The following is a 13,279-nucleotide window of genomic DNA, read 5'->3' on the forward strand; positions in this document are numbered from 1 at the left end:
CATTCTGTCTCCTACAGGTTACTGAAAAGAAGTCTTTGGCTGGCATCAAGGGCATCCTCTGATCTAGCACTGATGGAACTTTTGCACATTCACAAAACGAACAGCATGAAAACCACTAGATCTGAGGATTTAAATGTTGCTTGTGAAATGAATAGAACATGCTGACAAGACAAATGTCTCTGAGGAATCCCTATGCTCTTGAACAGGCTTCCCATTCATGTGAACAGAGTCCATCCCTAACCTATTTAAGCATTAGCTTGACCAATGGATGGGAAATTGGAAATTCACCTTGAGTCTGGCCCATAAAAAATACACATGATACAGAGGTACACAGCTGGGTTGGGCTGTGCAGCTAGACTTATAAAAGCCCATGTGGTCATTAGTCTAGTATACACCTATGAACCAGATTTTTACAGAGAGCCTCTGTATGCAAAGCAACAGTAATCCACATGGCTCCATTCTGACTTGCGCTAATCTGGTTCATCTTGCTAAGGCCTCATTTAATGAAGTAGCCATGGTTTCTGGATCAATAGCCAGATCTGTTATCTCACCCATCCAGCCATCCTCAACCAGACTTTCCTTCTCTCAAGCTAACCACATAGTTTCTCCAATTTCACTAATGGCCAAGGATCATCCTGTATTCCAGAGTGTGTTTCGAGTACTGTTAGCCTGTCAGAAAGAGCCCTTGTGTAAAATTTACATGAACAAGTGGAAACACTTTTCTGTATAGGCCCGAAACCAAGGGCTGCCCCCCCCACCCTAATTCAATCTGTTCTACATGTCCTCTCTTCCTTGTTTGATGGTGGCATTAGCTATTCAACTGTTTAAGCTCAAATGGCAGACATTTCCAATGTCCACACGAGATTTCTGTCATCTTTTCTTATGACCCACAAATTGTGCAAATCCTTTTTGATGAGAAACTTTCCAACAGCACCTCCACCTTGGGATCTCAGTCTTGTGCTCAAAACTTAATAAGATCCCCCCACCCCAAAGCCAGCATCATCTACCGACCTAAAGTACCTACCATGGATGACCCTATTGTTGGTAGCTATCACTTCAGCAAGAGGGTTCCAGATGTAAAGACTCTTTATTCCAGTCCTCCATATCTGGTATCCCACAAAGGTATAGTCACACTTGGGTCTAACCCAGCCTTCATTCTAAAATTGGCATCTGAGCACAATGTAAACCAACCTATTCACACCCCCCCATGCCCTTTCCAAACATTACAAACAAAGGAGAATACCTGATGCATTTGTGGCCGATGTCTTGTCTTGGCTTATTCCCCATCAAGACTGCGTGAAAAAGTTTCTAAAATAACCTTTTCCAGATGGCTCTCAGATTGTATGTTCCTCTAGAGATGAACCATTATCTTCCAGACTGAAAGCTTATCCCACCAGGTCAGTCTCAACTTCTGTAGCGTTCTTCAGGATCTCTTTGGAGGATGACATTTGTGTAGTAGCAACTTGATCTACCTTGCACACCTTTCTAAGCATTGCAAGTTGAAAATTATATTAACATCAAAAGTCCCTTTGGAGCCATCATCTTGAAGGATATTCTGGTAGATGGGGATACTGTTCCACAAGTCAAATCAGATGGATCAAGTGAAATAGGATACAGAAGGTATTTAATTGCAGTAACTCTGGATCCTTTTCATCCCTAGTCCATCCACTTCGATAACTCACCATGCCACTACCCAACTTCTGTATCCTTTCAGAAGGACCTTACAGACCTCTTATATAGACCTGTTTGAAGCCCTTCTGATCCACAGTCCCTAATATTATCTTCTAGGTACATTACTCTTTCAACATTTTCTTTCAGTCCTTACTGGGTACACAGCAAGCTCAGTCTGAGAAATAACTGAGGACAACTGCATTATGGGAGTTTTTTTAAGGTGCTCAAGGCTAGGAACACTAAGTTGCTGGATTACTTCTGACAAGCGGTTCTGTACCACAAGTTAAATTGGATAGACCAAGTATTAAAAGGATCCAGCATTCTGGTAAGTACATAACTTTCGTTTCATACTCCTCCACATTCCAACCTGGTGAGGAGGGCATGCATAGCTATATGGTGTGCAAGTGTATGCTTGAGCAGTAAACTGCATACTGTTTGATTAGGTTTCAAACATGCTCTGCTCAGTTATGTTCTGGAGAGGTAGGGGTACTCAAGACATTATGGGAACAGGAAAAAAGTTGAAGCCTGAGAAAAGTTGTAAAAGTGCCTAGGTGACTGAATTTGAGTCAAAGTACTGCCAGCAGAGGAGGAGGAGGAACCATGACCATGCACATCTTATGTTATGGTAAGTACCTAACTTTTGCTTGTATGTGGAGGTGTGTACATGAGTCAGGAGCTGTCATACATGTGATCATCGGATCAGTATCTTTATATTCATGAGTTGCAGCTTGCCATTGACACTGAACAAGCACCCTCGTATGCATGCTGTCTCTATTTGCACATCCTGTTTTATTAATTATAACTCAAAACCGTGCCATACCTCTTCCTTGTGCCAGGAGCAGCTTAGTCAGCATTTGTTCATGTTTCTTCCTTCCCCCAAAACAAGAAAGCAGGCCAGTGGCCACTTCATCCTGACCTGCCCACCAGCAGCACAAACTAATATGGTTGCATATGAGAGCAGTTTGGTGCATTAATGTTTTTTCAGTGTTGTCCTTTGTATAGTCACAAAGCTGCTTTCATTTCTAAGTAACAAGAAGACATGCTGAGCAAGTATGAAGTACAAGTTGAACTTTTGCAGTTGCTGAAAACCTTCAAATCCTGCTGGCATTTTCTTATTTTTCATGCAGTTGTCTCCTGACTGTGTGCTGATTAAAACATTAGCTATGTGGGGCAGATATGAAGAGTACAAAAAAATAATGGAAGTAACAGAAGTGAGATGAAAAATGTTTACATGCATATCTGTGCTGAATGAAATAGACAATGCTTTTGTGCATTTACAAAAACCTTAGCCTCAGATCTTCATCGTGCTTTCATTTTTAAAAGGCTTCCAGAGTGGAAATCTTGAAGGCCCTAAGTCAGACATTGCCCTTGGCAGATGATGTCGATTTCAAGCAGATTGCCTCAATGACCGAACATTTCACGGGGGCCGACCTGAAAGCACTACTTTATAATGCCCAGCTGGAGACTATACATACTAACTTGTTGCCAAACTTATCCCGGGTAAGTGTAATGAATGCATGAGCTGTGCTATTATTTTTTTTAGTATTTGTATCCTTTATAGCTGTAAATGTATCTTGTTTTTTCATCTTAAACATTTTACACATTCACAGATTAGATCTGTTCAAATGATCATCTTTATTATTGTAACTTCCTTATTTCCAACTTATTGCAGAATTTTTTTGGCCAATTGAAGCGGAAAGTACATAGCTTAAAAAAAATCACAGATTAAGTAAAAGTACAAAAGGATGTAAAACAAAAAAAGTGTAGTTGTGAACATTTTTTTCTTTTTCTTCTTCTTTTTAGCAGTGGCGATTGGTAAAAGAACCACCATTCAGTTATTCATGCTGCACAAGTCATGCTCTTACTTCTTAACCATGCAAATATTCTGCATTGTCTTCCATGAGTTTACTTATGGATATGCTAGATATCCTCAGATACCTACATTTTTACCTTCACTGAACCAAAACTTTACAAAATGATTCTTAATTGTTTGTGGCATAAACACACATATCTAACTTTCTGTCGGACAGAAGAGACTATTGTTTCATCATTTATGGCCTCATAGCCATCTCTGTCAATTTGCTTTACACCACTGTTTTGGTTTCCATGGAGATATGTTATTTTTATGAAAATTTGAAAAACATTGTACTTATGTGGACATGACTAATTTATAAACCTAAATGCTCACCTTACTGTCTTTCATTTGCTGATGCATGTAATGCAAGAATAATGCAAATATTTATGTTTAGTAAACATGTAAGCTAGCAGAATCACATGGACTTACCCCTACCCTTGTCGGTTACAAAGTAGAAATGGAGGATCTAGTAAAGTTATGAAATTTTACTTCTCCAACCAGACATAATTATCTTGTTTTGATCTGCTGAGGGAGAAGATGCAGTGTATTTTACATGCAGGTATTATTTATTTGTGGCCATTCTTTTTGCCTCTTCCATCCTGGCAGGTGGTCACTGTAAGCATAGTGACCCTGTCTTTTTTAGGCACAGTCCAACACATTGAGATAAGCAACAGTAAGCAAACATCATCATGAAATTAGTAGGGACAATTAAAATGATTGGGAGGATAAGATAAGGAAGCAGTAGCTAGTAGCAAAATAGATTCAAATAGGAATGATATGGTATGTTGTGGTGTATATTTGATGTACTGTGATACTTTGTACGGGTCCCTATCAGGTCATCAAAAAATCAGTTCAGCGAACTGCATTTTCAGTCCAAGTACATCGAACATGTCATTCATCGAACTGTTCATACTGAGATCACGGTACAGTGAGGATTGGGAAATTTGCCCTTTCATCACTGTAGTGAGATCTCGGAGTTGGTATATATAATTAGCAGGGGGTGGGGGCATACTCCCCCACATGAGGGGAATTCGATGAACAGCATTTCCAATGAAATACTGTTTGTTGAAATGATGGTTCAGTGTATTAATATAGACCTCTTTATACACATTTTCTGTCATGAGTGCAACAGTGTATTGTTTGGATATCTTGTACACTGTAGTTTTACCAAAACCTTTAACATACTTTCTACCTACTACTCACTTGTTCTGTGACCAGAAAAATCTTCTTATATAATATAAGAATGCTAAGATTTATGGTCACACATATAGCTGATGCTACCAGCTTCAAAAAGAAAAGATATTTGCAAATAATTGGATGAATGCACCAGTACAAGAGAATAATCTGAAACATCAGAATAAAAATATGTGTGACAGAAATGCAGGGGATTTTAATTCAATCCCAGTGCTTTACTAGAGCACTCTGTCTGTTGCCACTGACTGTTCATCCCTTATAATATGATTGCAGTTATGTTTCCGCTTTCTGATTTGGATATATAAAATAATTACCTAATAACATGCTGATCCAGTTAACAGAATGAATGCCTTATTATATGCCTTTGAATCACAGTTGCCAAATTATACTGGGTTTCCTATAAGCTGGATATTTCCAGTAATACTTTTCCACTATGATTGGTTTTATTATACAAAAAGTTATTTTGCAAACTCTGCTTTCAGTATTGATTATACATGCCTTTTTTGTTTGTCTTCTGTTTAACAGCTGGAGTAATTGCTGAAGCTGGGAAATTGAAGTAACTAGTTTCCTAAGAACTGTAGCTATTTGGTAACTTCAGTTTGTGATGATCTACTTATCAGCATAATTTATCAGATCTTATGACATTAAAATTACTGTGCTCAGTGTAAAAAGTGATATTCATCATAACATCACTGCTGCTGTAGCCATAAGCTATGTGGGATGTCCTGCCAAGGATCAGACCAGCCGGCCAGGTTTCAAAAGCTTTTTATGGCTGCTTCCGTGCTAGAGTGCTGCTGGAAAGTAAAAAGCTGAGGATAAAACAAGTGGCTAATACTCCAAATATTGTAGAACTTTCTTGCCACCAAAGAGTACACTCTCCTGCAGGCTTTGGAAACTGAATGGCCAGGTCAAGTTTCTCCTAAGCTGAGCTGAATTGCTGATTCTCCCTGTAGGGGTTCTCTTTCTCTCAGACTATTGCTAGAATGTTCCAGCCCAGTGTTTTCAGTGTGGGGTTCTCAGTCCCTCAGAAAATACTATGACTTGTTACCAAAGGATCTTTCAGAGCCAACACCTTTTCCTCCTGTCCTGTCTGCTTAAGAGGATGTGTGTGATAAGAACTCCAGCTCTATTCAGTCGCATACCGCCTGCTCAGAGGTGACCTGTGCCTGACATACAAGGCCATGTCCAACCCGGAATTAATGGTCATGCTCCACCTCAAAAAATCCAAATCTACCAGATCCACTAGAGCAAGCGACTTAAACCTTAGCACGGATATAAATAGGACATGCTGGAGGGATAGATTTGTCACCCAGAGACTCCCTATGCTGTGGAATAAAATCCCGGTCCATGTGAGGCAGAGCACCTCGCTGGCTCTGTTCAAGAGAAATCTTGACCGGTGGATGGGAGATCGTAGGTTTACCCCGGGAATCATCTCTGTGTCACTGCTGGACAGAGGCACAACAAACTAATGGGCACAGTATTTTTAACAGGCTAGGCTTATAAATGCCTTATGGCAGATAGCCTAGTATAAACCTATGAACCTATGTACTTCATATTGATCACTGTAGCAGTAGTCTTAGCTATATGGGTTATACTCTATCAAGGATATAATGGCCAGCCAGCTTCCAAAGCTTCAGGGCACCTTCCTCATGCCCAAAGGTCAAGTAGCTTGAGCTAAGCTGACTAAAAGAGAATTTTGGACACAAAGCCCTTCAGAGCTTTACTGCCTCCAAAGAGTGTCCTGTACTTTTCTTTGCTAGGCAGATAAGTTCCCTTTGGGGAAAATTTCCATTTTCTTTCATTTTGTTAATGTTTTATTGCTTTCCTCCACAGGAAAGTCATTCTAGGAGTGTTGTTATTTAACAGATTGTCTCGAGACTGTAACATTATTTTAAACAGAGCACTTGTTTTTTTTCTACAGTTTAAAAGTACTGTAAACTAGCTGAAAACACATTTTCTGTAGAGAAGTAGTTCACTGTTGTGGGGCTGCCATAGTGTTTTAAATTGCTTTTTCTACCAAAAAAGTAACATTTATGGACTGGTAGTTATACCAGCATTTGCTGCTTGTCTTCCGCAGGAAATAGGCACTATTTTTGGCTTGACCATGGAACAGACAACCAGTCCCATGGTCAGTCCTTCTTAAAGCCACAGAAAGAAAAAAATCCTTTTCCTCATCCGCAGGTGGGTGACTGCTGTAGCCATTTGTTGTACCTCAGGCAACTCATCTTTTTCACTGGATCCTTCTGATGGAAGCACCTGTATCCACAATGGACTGGGGGTTAGCCACATCCTCTGTGGATGTTGGAGTCCCCTCAGTGGACAAGGGAGAGCCACTGTTGTTGGTCCTGAGAGAAAGAACAGGGAAAGTTTCCCCGTTGTGTAAGAAAGCTGGGCCCATCCCTGGGGAAGCAGCTGCTGCCATTTGTAACAGTTGGCCCCATTTTTCCTGTCATATAGAAAATCAAGCATGTATCTACCCCTCCTCAAATTTCTTTGGTTAAGAGTAGTGGGTCTGGCTCTCAGGGTTCAATTCAGGTTATTGGTCCTTCTTGCAAAGTAGTTTCTGGTAAAAGAAAGAATTCCTCTTTTCCTGAAGAGATTCAAAATTCTGAATATGAACAGGAAAGATGCAGGGATAGAATCAGGGGTTTTTCTTCAGGTTTCTTTCTGATTCAGACTCAGATGGGAGCTCATTTGCTGATTCTCCGTGTGGGGGTTTCTCTTTCTCTGAGACTGTTGCTAGAATGTCCCAGTCTTTTCAGTAGGACAACACTGAGGATTCTCAGTCCCTCAGAAAATACTATGAACTGTTACCAAATGATCATCTAGAACCTGCACCTAATCCTACTGTCTACTTTAAAGTGTGTGTGTGTGTGTGTGTGTGTGTGTGTGTGTGTGTGTGTGTGTGTGTGTGTGTGTGTGTGTGTGTGTGTGTGTGTGTGTGTGTGTGTGCGTGCGTGTGTGTGTGTGTGTGTGTGTGTGTGTGCGTGATTGTGTGTCACTGCCTGAAATTTTCATGATAGTCAGACATCTGTCTCTAAAAATGCAGCTAGGCTTTATAAAGTGTCTCAGTTTTTAATGTTTTATACACTATTCTCAAACCTGACCCAGCAGCTGTAAGCTTAGTTGATTCCACTGCTGTTCAGCACTTAGTTAATTCCACTCCTCTTTCTAATAAGGGTGGGAAATTATTGCAATGTATGGGAAAAAACTGTATTCTTCTGCAACGTTGATTTTCACAGTTTTGGATTGTCAGGCAAATATGTTAAGGTTTGTTCTGACAAAAGGTAGAAGCACAAGGAATGTTTTATCAGCATTCTTCTGAAGTAAAATCTGCTTTAAATAACTTAGTTTTTTCTGTTGTACAGGTCACTACTCATTGTTTGCGGTGTATGCATCATTCTGTTGATAATTCTTCGGGGGCTGTAGCCACTGGTACTGTTTTAAGGATGTTTGCTTGGTTGTATTCTCAGAACTTCACAGATGTAAAAAAAAAAAAAAAAAAGATTTAAATTCTCCTTTGGATAGAGATTTAGTGTTTGGCCCCTCTGCTGCAGAGGTGATCAAAAGGTGTGATGAAAGGAGCAAAATGATCCAGGGAATCTCTAAGATTTTTCAGCTTTCTTTTTCCAAATTTTCCAAGGGATTTTCTTTTTCCTTACCCAGTTTTGGCAAAAAAACAGAATAAGCAGCCTCAACAGAATACAGGTAAACAAACTTTTAAGAAGAAATGGCAAGGAGGTTCCAAAAAGAAGTTGCAAACCTCCCAAAACCAAAGACAGTGCAACAAGTCTGACTGTTCAAGAGACCTTATAACCCCCCTCCCACCCTGGGCCTTTTCTCTTCCAGATAGTCTGAATCTCCATTTTTTCTTTGACAACAGATTGGCTCATTCAGATAAGTTCTAAAAATAACTCATCAAGGTTACAGATGGCAGTTGGAGGAAATTTCTCCTTTCTAGAGAGTCATTCTTTATCCTGCAGATCAGACTGTTTTGTTTCCTTCTGTTCTTCGTCACATGATGCCGTAAGTAGTGATGGAACCAGTTCCTCCTTACCAGGCAGGGATAGGGGTTTTATTCAAGGATGTTCCTAGTGCTGAAAAAAGAAAATGCTTGGAGACTGGTTCTAGATCTTTCTTTTCTAAACCTGTTTATGATGGTGCCCAAATTCAAAATGTTGTCACTTCACCACCTGTTACCCCTTCTTCCTCTTTCAATGTTCCTGGTAACACTAGACTTAAAAGATGCTCATCATTGCATCCCTACTAGTCCAGACTTCAGATGTTTCTTAAGGTTTTGTGTGTCTAGATCACAATTATCAGTTCTCTGTCTTACTCTTTGGACTGTTGACTGTACCAGGATAGTTCACAAAGTGGGTAGCTCTGATTGTAACTCATTGCAAGCTACTGGGTATTTACATTTTCCATATTTAGATGACTTATCTTTGTAGAGTCTTTTTGTAAGGTGTCAGGGATCTCTCTGTCTGCTTTGGGAGAGAAATCTTTTGCACAAACTGGGTTTCCAAGAGAATATTCAAATGTGTTGACTCCCTCACACAGAATTGTGTTCCTAGGAAGTCCTAGACACCTCAGTTCAAAGAGCTTTTCTTCCACAAGGAAAAAAAATAGATCTTTATCTAGATCTATTTTTAAGGTTTTCCACTCGGACTTTGGTCACTGTGAAGGAATGCTTCAGAGTTTTGGGTTTCATGGCATCTGTGATTCTCATGATACCCCAAGCAACACTGCACATAAGAAAGATACAGTGATTACAGTGATATCTGAAATCTCTTTGGTCCCAGCATTGACACCCTTTATCTTTAGATTCTAGTGCTGGGTTTGTCAGAAGAGACAACAGGTATCCTTTAAATCCAAGTCTCCTTTTCCCTCCCTTCTCCAAAGCAGTCAGTCACCACAGACGCTGCAGACTTTGCTTGGGGAGCAATTTCTGGTGGGATAAAAGTGCAGGGATGTGGGACACTAAGGACAGAAACAAGCACATAAATAACAAGGAGATGCTTGCCCTGATCAAGGAACTTAACTCTCTGAGCCATCTTTGGTCCCCAGGACCCCTTCAAGTGGTTACAGCCCATACCACAGTCGTGGTATGTCAGCAAGCAAGGGGGACAGGGGGACCAGGTTGCATCCTCCTTGCAGACTAGCCATGCTAGTTTGAGATATAGCTTAACAGCAAAATCTCACTCGGCAGGCATCCTACATTTTGTCAGAGCAAAATTGTGTGGCAGACGAGCTGAGCAGGACCAGGGCAAACCCTCACAAATGGAAACTAGATAAGGGTGTCTTCCAAGATTTAATCCATTTGTAGAGAATTCCTCAAATCAACCCCTTTACTCCTCTCTGAACAATTAACTTGAAGAATTCTGTTCCAAGACTCCATGCAAGGCCTGAAAGAAAGAGGCCTTTTCTTTTGACAAGAATGTTTCTGTATTCCTTTCCTCCAGTTCCACTAATATCCAGGGTACTTCTGAAGATTCAAAAGGAATCCCCAAGGTCATTGTGGTGACTCCCTTCTGTCCCAGGCAACCGTGGTTGTCCCTTTTTTTGGAAATGGTCAGGGGCAATTACCACAAACTTCCTCACAGACTGGATTTACTCACAGAAGAGCAGGGGTATTTGATGCAGCCCAAAAATCAATCATCATCAATTGACTGCATGGATGATAGGTTCTTAATTCCTTTTAGGCACCTGTTTTCTGAGGATGCGCAGCAAGTACTAATGGAAGTAAGAGAGCCTGATACTAAAAGTCATATATTAAAAGGTTTTCTAGTTGATGCCAAGAATATAACCAGCACCCATTCAGGGCTAGCTGCTCTCTGGTTTTACAGTATGTATGTGAGTTACTATCATACGACCTTTCTCATTTTTCTAGCAGGGTTCATTTTCAGGCCATTTCAGCATGTCTGCCCATGAATCCTCCTCTTTCGATGCAGTCTTACATCATAATGTTCTTGAAAGTGGTTTTGCATAAAAAGTCACCTAGATAACTGGTGGCCCCTCCTTGGGATTTTAATTTTGTGTTGGAGAAGCTAACAGTTGGTCCATTTGAGCCAGTTAATCTGGCTGACTTGAAGTTTTTAACATGGAAAACTGTTTTACTTCTACAAGAAGGGTATCTGACTTACAAGTTCCTATGGTGCACCAACCCTATCTCATTTTTCACAGGGACAGGGTTTCTTTGAGAGCTAATCCTTCTTTTATGCCTAAAGTGGTATCCAAGTTTGCTTTAAGCCAAACTGTACATCTCCCCATTTTCTTTCTTATAGGATCATAGGAAGTTACTAAGCTATTGGTCCTGAGGCCCTTACAAGCCAAGAATTTAGCCCATGTTCGGACAGGTCAGCACCCAATGCCCCTGTGCAGCAGGGATACAGGTGGAATCCCAGAGGTGTATTTTCTGTTCCCCATCCAATTATCCAGGTTGTGCTTAAAAAGGGATAATGAGCTGAAGTATCCTGCTTGACATGCAGAGGGAGTCTATTCCACAGAAGGGAGAGTCTCTGGGACACAAATCTGTCCCTCTAACAAGTCCTATTGCTGTCAAGACCAGGTTGAGGTTGTGCGTGTGGGTTACTCAAGTGGAGCTTGACTTGCAGATGTGTAGCAGTCCCATCAAGGTAGTGTCTGCAATTGCTTTGTATGCCAGACAGAGCTCACCTCTGAGGAGTCTGAGTAGAGGGACAGGGCGTTTAGCTTATCTGTGTAGGGTAGATGTTTGAGGCAGTGGATTCTCCTGGTGAGGAACCTCTATGGTCTCTCCAGCTTCTGCATGTGCTTTGTGAGGTACATGCCAAAATGGGGATTGTACTCAATAATGGGTCTTATAAGGGAAGAGTACAGGGATGTTATGACCTTCTTGTCCCTCTGTGAGACACCCTCCCTAATGAGGTGGGCCATGTAAGAAAGCCTTCCGTACAACGTAGGCAGTGTGGTGGTTAAAAGTCAGGTTGCTGTCAATCTGGGTGCCCAAGTCCCTCACAACTGATTGACTGCTTAGCACCTTGTCATCAATGTGATAATTGTGGGGATGTCACTCTCCCCAAAGGGGATGATGATGCATTTTTTGGCATTCAGTTTGAGGCCATGTTTCTGGCACTAGTCATTTGTTTGAGTGACACCCACTTGGAGGATGTCCACATCACTAGGGGAATTGATGACCGCAGCCAGCTAAAAATGAGCTAAGATAGCCTAGGATAGAGCTTTAACGCATAATCTCACTCTATGGGCATTTTACATAACTGTCAGAGCAAAACTGAATGGCAGATAATCTGAGCACGACCAGTACAGACCTTTGTGAATAGAATTGGGGGTCTTCCTAGAATTAGTCCAGTTGTGCAGAACACCTCAAATATAATTTTTTGCCCCCTGTCAAAACAATCAGTTGGTAGAATCCTACTCCAAGACTCCCATGTTAAGTCCAGTATTGTACAAGAACTTCATTTTCCCTTTATCACTCTGCTGTTGCTCATAATCTTGTTCAGTGAGATGATTCTTCTACAATACTTAAACCTTTGCCAGTCCCTCAAATTAATTATTATTTATTTCCCATACCTTTCTCTCTTTTTTCTACTGTTTTTAAATTTCATGTTCATTTCGTCCCATTTATTAGCTATCCATTCTGAAGTAATTTTTGTCTTTTGTAGTAGTTTTGCAGTCATCCTCTCTACCCATTTCTTAAAGTCCTCTTTTTTTAGCAAATAAGTGAGAAAGCAATAATGTCTCATTTGCGCATAATTCATTTGCATCTTAATTTGGTGCATATGATCTAATATAGTTATTTATTTATTTTACATTTGTTGATCGGGATAGTCCGACTGGATCGATGTCCATTTTCAGTGGAGGCCCGGGGAGATAAGCTCCAAAAGCATACACCACATTAACTAACTAATAAGACATAATTGCCTGTATGGTATTTCCAAAAATACATTAAATAACTATTAAGACAATTATGACATGAATGGAAATTGCAAAAAATACGTAAGCAAACATGAAATAGACAAGATCACAGGTTAAAAGATACCCCTGCTTATAGTCAGGAGAGAATTAACAATAGTTGGTTAACAAGATTATTCACATTCATGTTGAGAGTTTAGCCAGGCTTGTTGCAGTGGCATAGCCAGTGTAATGCTATATATTGTTTGAGTTTAGTTTTAAATTGGCCTAAGGAGGAGAGCAACATAATGTCAGCTGGAAGTAAGTTCCAGGCTCTGCCTGCAGAGTTGGCAAAGAGGGCATCACCAGCTGCATTGCTAGTTTTATTGAATTAGTAGTTTGTTCGAGGATCAGAGCAATCTTGGATTGTTATGGGGGGGGGAAATAATATTTCTAAGGGCTGGTATATTATCTGGGTTATGGTTCATAGGTAATTACTAGGCTTGCAGTCCACTGCACAGTTGAGCAGCCTACCTCAAATTTCCTAGTTGTTCCCAAGCATTGCCTCATTAAGTGACTTGCTCAGGGTTCGATAGTAGGCAAATAAGGGCTAAGGGAATCAAACCCTGAACCATACGAACTATAGCTCACTGCCTTAATCCCTTGCAC

The 13,279-nt window shown here is 40.6% G+C and overlaps 1 protein-coding gene across 1 annotated transcript in view; it reads left to right on the top strand.

Annotated features, from left to right (window-relative positions):
* PEX1 (peroxisomal biogenesis factor 1) overlaps window positions 1-13,279 on the top strand; it is a 1,694,243-nt gene that overhangs the window by 1,375,279 nt on the left and 305,685 nt on the right. The window contains exon 20 of the mRNA XM_044067676.1: window positions 2,995-3,171. Coding sequence (XP_043923611.1) covers window positions 2,995-3,171 — 177 coding nt within the window. The remainder of the gene's footprint in view (window positions 1-2,994; window positions 3,172-13,279) is intronic.

This window comes from Protopterus annectens, chromosome 3.part1 (assembly GCF_019279795.1).
Source record: "Protopterus annectens isolate FY-2018-M chromosome 3.part1, PAN1.0, whole genome shotgun sequence".
In the NCBI taxonomy this organism is placed as follows: domain Eukaryota; kingdom Metazoa; phylum Chordata; order Ceratodontiformes; family Protopteridae; genus Protopterus; species Protopterus annectens.